The sequence below is a fragment of the Nannospalax galili genome, unplaced genomic scaffold, assembly GCF_000622305.1.
Source record: "Nannospalax galili isolate Female #2095 unplaced genomic scaffold, S.galili_v1.0 scaffold34, whole genome shotgun sequence".
Classification (NCBI taxonomy): domain Eukaryota; kingdom Metazoa; phylum Chordata; class Mammalia; order Rodentia; family Spalacidae; genus Nannospalax; species Nannospalax galili.
In genome coordinates this window covers 10,034,727-10,040,415 of record NW_008338996.1, presented here as the reverse complement: position 1 = coordinate 10,040,415, position 5,689 = coordinate 10,034,727, and the positions used below count along the sequence as shown (strand labels likewise).

The window sequence follows — 5,689 nt, the reverse complement described above, 5'->3', positions numbered from 1 at the left end:
AAAATTTCTGTACATATACATTAACATCTTATTGTAAGCATTTCACTCTCTACACAGAATTTTTTGAGACAGAATCTCATGTAGTCCTAGATGGCCTGGAACTAGCTACATGGATCAGGCTGGCCTCAAACTTGTGGTAAACCTCCTAGGGCCTCCACCTCCCAAGTGTTAGGATTATGGGTGCACCCTCTCCTAAGTAAAATTTTAAAGCATTTTCTGGATGAGTATCTACAGTTAATTGCTACAGAATAAAGAGCAAACACTACAGTGGCCTGAGCCCCTGTTGCATTTGACCTACTGGTTCCCAGTCTATACAATGGACTCTCACAAGAGTGAAAGAGGTTCATCTAAACAAAATTTTTTTGGATCTAAAATGATATAGATGTTAAGACAAAACGCTGCTGATTAAGTTTAGGTGTACCCTGCTTTGAGGTATTAACCTTTAAAGTAAGGGCACATTACAACCAGTGAAATTCAGTCTGTAAACAAATTGTCTACTGGAAATAAGGGGTATCATGATTCTCAAAAGGAGTCAGCCTTGCTGCTACCAGTATGCTAGCAGTGCCTGCTAGGAGATCACAATACGAATGCTAGAAAGCAGCTGAATTCAAAGCGATGGTGCAGAAAAGACCAAAACAGAAAAGAAGAGTCAGTACATACCAGTGCACACTTGGGGGGGGGGGGCGTGGAGGCATTGCACGCAGTGGAGGCTTGGGGGTGTGGTCAGTGCACACCAGCATAGACTCAGGGGTGGAGGAAGAGTCAGTGCATACCAATGTGGACTTGGCGGGGAGCATAAAGGAGGCAATTAGAGAACTCTTTTTTCTGACTCCAGTGTCTGCATGTAACTGTGAAAATGAGTTGGGTGGGATAATGATACCTCCATAGTGTGAGGCTCTCATTTAATTCTGACTCTCTCAGGACACTGGTGTTACTACACCCCCTCAACAGATCAGGAAACTCAAGCTCAGAAAAAGGGAAGATTTGCCCAAAGGGACAGGAAGTAGGAGCGCCACTCAGTCCTTCCAACTTTGAGCCCTGCTGCCATATGGAAATGCAGAGCTAGGCTTTCACTGACTTTCTAGATTCTCCTTTCCTGAAGTGAACTGGTTTCTGAGGAAGCACTGAAAACCTCACCTTGTCTTTTCCTCCAGAGACACAAAGGTCAGAATTCAGAGTAGCAACCACTGAGACAGGATCCAGGTGGGCCAGGCTATACTCCTGAGAGGCTTTAGTTGAGGTTCTCTCTTCTATAATCCCATCAGGCCTGCTACAGAGAGGATGGAAAATGAGGCAAGTGCCCGGGAGCAGGCAGGGGAGCAAGGAGGCACAAGAGTGTGGTCTCTGGCAGCAGTGCAGGCCAGGCTGACAGGAAAGAGGAAAAGGGGCAGAGAAAGAAGAGCTGCTGACAATGCCAGAAATAGTACTGTTTATTCAGAAAATGCCCAGAATGGCTGAGTTACTGAAATCTGATGAAGGGGAATCCCAAAGCCAGGAGACTTTGCTCTCACTACAGACTGCACCCAAAGACACAGGGCCCCTCTGTATGCAGGTGTATGTACTATCTCATGAGGTGATCACTTCTTATCTAAAAGAAAACACATCAAGTATGTGGGACGATCACCAACCCACACTCCAGGCTTTGCTTTCTTTAGTAGAGAATTTTAATGATGCATGATAAAATTGGGGACCCCTGGGCAGGATCACTGCACCTGTACTTGTAAGTGCTGTGTCTGAGTTTGCTCTGCAGTTTCCCCATCACAGCCCAGAGCCTACAGGGAACCTTCTGAGGAGGAGCTGGTTTCAGCTGACATCTGAGTAACAGCATCCCTTGCAGTTGCTGAGAGTTGTGTTCCCTGTGTAGGAAAGAAAACATATGGTGAATTTCATTAAGTCCAAAATAGTAGTAGGGTTAGGCTACATTATTAACCTATCGGTATGTAGGGTGCCTGTCCTCTATAAAAAGAGAGTGGCTGCATGTATTTGCTTTTCTTCCTTTCCTTGCTTCATTCTTTTGGCCCTCGCTGCAGCTGTCAATACAGCGTTAGCAGATAAATACAGAACGAATGTTCAAAAGTACTAAAAATTGGTGTGCGCGTGTGTGTGCGTGTATGCGTGTGTGTGTCCGTGTGCGTGTGTGTGTGTAGAGGCCAGAGTGTGACACCCCAACCTTGGTGTCACTACTCCAAAGCCATTCACTTTGTTTTTTGAGACAGGGTCTCTCACTGAGGAGACTTAGGGCTCACCAGTTAGGTCAGGCTGGCAGGGCAGTGAGCCCCAGAGATCTACCTGTCTCTGCCTCCTTGGTGCTAGAATTACAAGTGAGCACCGCCCTGCCCAGCTTTCTACCTGGTACTAGAGATCAAACTCAGGTCTTCATGTTTGTTCAGTAAACTCTTACCAACTGAAGCTATTTCCCCAGCCCAGCAATTATTTTTAAACTGATTTAAACATTACACGATGTGAATATGTATTGGATGATAGATGGATGGTGTCCTATTAAATGTATAGTTTTGTTCGTATGTATTAGTTGAAAACTAATTTTAAAAATGTTTTTCAGGGGCTGGAGAGATAGCTCAGTGGTTAAGAGCACTGGCTGCTCTTGCAGAGGACCTGGGTTCGATTCCCAGCACCCACATGGCGGCTAACAACCATTCATAATTTCAGTTCCAGGGGATCTGACACCCTCTTCTGACCTCCACAGGCACTGTACGACATGGATGCATTTACATACATGCAGACAATACACTCATACACATAAAACATATATTTTTAAATGTTTATTATTTTTATTTTATGTGTATGAGTGTATTGCCTGCACGTATACAAATGCAATGCTGTGAGTTCAGAAGAGGGCATCGGATCCCCTGGAACTGTAGTTACAGACAGTTGGGTGCTGGGAATTGAACTCGGGTCCTCTGCAAGAGCAGTCAGTGCTCTTAACCACTGAGCCATCTCTCCAGTCCCCACACAAAATATATTTTTAAAAACTGTTTTTGGCTGGGCATGGTGGCGCACGCCTTTAATCCCAGCACTTGGGAGGTGGAGGCAGAGGCAGGCGGATCTCTGTGAGTTCAAGGCCAGCCTGATCTACACAGTGAGTTCCAGGACAGCTGGGGCTACAGGGAGACCCTGTCTCAAAAAGACTTAAAAAAAAAAAAAAAAAAACCAAAACTGTTTTTGAGCCAGGGATTGTGGTGCATGGCTTTAATTCCAGCATTTGGAAGGCAGAGGCTAGTGGATCTCTGTGAGTTGGAGGCCAGCCTGGTCTACACAGCAAGTTCCAGACCACCTAGGGCTACATAGTGAAACCCTGTCTCAAAAAAACAAAAATAGGGGGCTGGAGAGATGGCTCAGTGGTTAAAAGCACTGATTGCTCTTGCAGAGGACCCAGGTTCAATTCCTAGCACTCACATGGGAGCTAACAACCATTCATAACTCCAGGTCCAGGGGATCCGGCACCCTCCTTTGATCTCCACAGCATCGCATGACATGAGTGCATCTACCTATATGCAAGCAATACACTCATATACATAAAATAAAAATAATAAAAAATAAGCCAGGCGTGGTGGCGCACGCCTTTAATCCCAGCACCTGGAAGGCAGAGGCAGGCAGATCTCTGTGAGTACAAGGCCAGCCTGGTCCACATAGTTCCAGAACAGCTGAGGCTACAGGGAGACCCTGTCTCAAAAAGACCAAATAATAAAAAAAAAAAAAAGTAAAAATAAATGCTGCACTCAGGCCTTGGTACATGTTTCACTGATAGAACAGTTGCCTAGCACACACATTGCCTGAGATTGACCCCTAGTAACACACATACACACACACACACAGAGAGAGAGAGAGAGAGAGAGAGAGAGAGAGAGAGAGAGAGAGAGAAACATTTTAAAAACCTACATTCAGGAGGCTGAAGCAGAAGGATCTCTACTGTGAGTATGAGGCCAGCCTGGGTTACATAGGCTCTGTCTCAAAGAAATCTCAGAAATGAAAAAATAAATATTTTTAAAACACTAAGCTCACTGGGCGTGGTGGCACACGCCTTTAATCCTAGCACTTGGGAGGCAGAGGCAGGTAGATTGCTACAAGTTTGAGGCCAGCCTGGTCTACATAGTGAGTTCCAGGCCAGCTGGGGCTAACAGAGAGACCCTGTTTCAAAAAAAAAACAAAACAAAATAAATAAATAAAACACTAAGTTGTTCCTCAGTAAGTTGAAGACAAACCTGTCCTATGCTCCAGAAATTCCACTCTTGGACATACAAGTATTGAATCAAAAGTTGGCACACACATGCTCATATAGCAACTGCTTACTGCAGCCTGTAGATGAAAAAAATTTAGCAGATGGACGCATAAACAAAGCGTGGTCCACCCATACAATGAACGATTATTCAGTCATAAAAAGGACAGATACATGCCAGTTTGGCTGAACCCTGAAAGCACCGTGCTAAGTCCTCCAGACACAGAGGACTGAATAATACATGATCCTGCTTACCTGAAATATCCACAGCTGGCAAATCTATAGTGACAGTAAGCAGATTAGTGCTGCTAAGAGCCAAGCTAAGGTGGAGAATGGGGGGTGGGGGTGTGACTGCTTACTAAGTACAGTTTCTTTTGAGGGTGATAAAAATGTCATGAAACTAGATAGTAGTAAGAGATGGTTGCACAACACTGTCTGTGCACAAAAATGTCATTAAAGGTAAAATTATAAGATTTATGTTTCGGGGCTGGAGTGATGGCTCAGCAGTTAAGAGTACTGACTGCTCCTGCAGAGGACCCTGGTTCAATTCCCAGTACCCCCATGGCGGCTAAGAATCGTCCTTAACTCCAGCTCCAGGGGAATCTGACACCCTTTTCTGACCTCTTCAGCCACAACACAGGTACACTCATACATTCAGGCAATATACTTGTACACATAAAATAAAAATAATAAATAGGGGGCTGGAGAGATGGCTCAGTGGTTAAGAACACTGGTTCCTCATGCAGAAGACTGAGGTTTGACTCCCAGCAGCCACATGGCAGCTAACAACTGTCCATAACTCCAGTCCCGGGCACCGACAGCCTCTTCTGACTTCCACGGGAATTGCACAACACGGGTACACTTATCTACATGCAGGCAATACACACGTATACATAAAATAAAAATAATAAATAAAATTTAAGAAAAGAATAATAAAATATTTTTTAAAATTTATGTTTTGGGCTGGAGAGATGGCTCAGCAGTTAAGAACACTGACTGTTCTTGCAGAAGACCTGGGTTCGATTCCCAGCATTTACGTGGCAGCTAACAACTGTCTGTAACTCTAGTTCCAGGGGATCTGACAGCCTCTTCTGTCCTCTGCAGGCATTGGATGACATGGGCGCACTTACCTACATGCAGGCACTACACTCATACACATAAAATAATAAATGAGGGGCTGGAGAGATGACTTAGTGGTTAAGAGCACTGACTGCTCTTGCAGAGGACCTGGATTCAATTCCCAGCACCCACATGGTGGCTATGAACCATCCTTAACTCCAGTTCCAGGGGAATCCGAAGCTCTCTTCTGGCCTCCCTGGCACTGCATGACACGGGTGCACTCACATACATGCAGGCAATACACTCATACAGATAAAATAAAAATAATAAATAAAATATTTTTTAAAAAATAATATTTTTCTTAAAAAAATTATGTATGGCGCACGCCTTTAATCC

The 5,689-nt window shown here is 44.6% G+C and overlaps 1 protein-coding gene across 6 annotated transcripts in view; it reads right to left on the bottom strand.

Annotated features, from left to right (window-relative positions):
• Wdr31 (WD repeat domain 31) overlaps nt 1–5,689 on the bottom strand; it is a 31,911-nt gene that overhangs the window by 16,271 nt on the left and 9,951 nt on the right. For 4 of the 6 annotated variants that reach the window (XM_017798274.2, XM_017798272.2, XM_008833513.3 and 1 more), the window contains exons 3-4: nt 1,713–1,856; nt 1,138–1,270 (exon numbers count right to left, since the gene is read on the bottom strand). In XM_017798274.2, coding sequence (XP_017653763.1) covers nt 1,138–1,270; nt 1,713–1,828 — 249 coding nt within the window. In that variant the 5' untranslated portion in view covers nt 1,829–1,856. Of the gene's footprint in view, nt 1–1,137; nt 1,271–1,712; nt 1,857–5,689 lie in introns of those variants that run through there. The other 2 variants (XM_017798273.2, XM_017798275.2) reach the window with 2 other exon arrangements.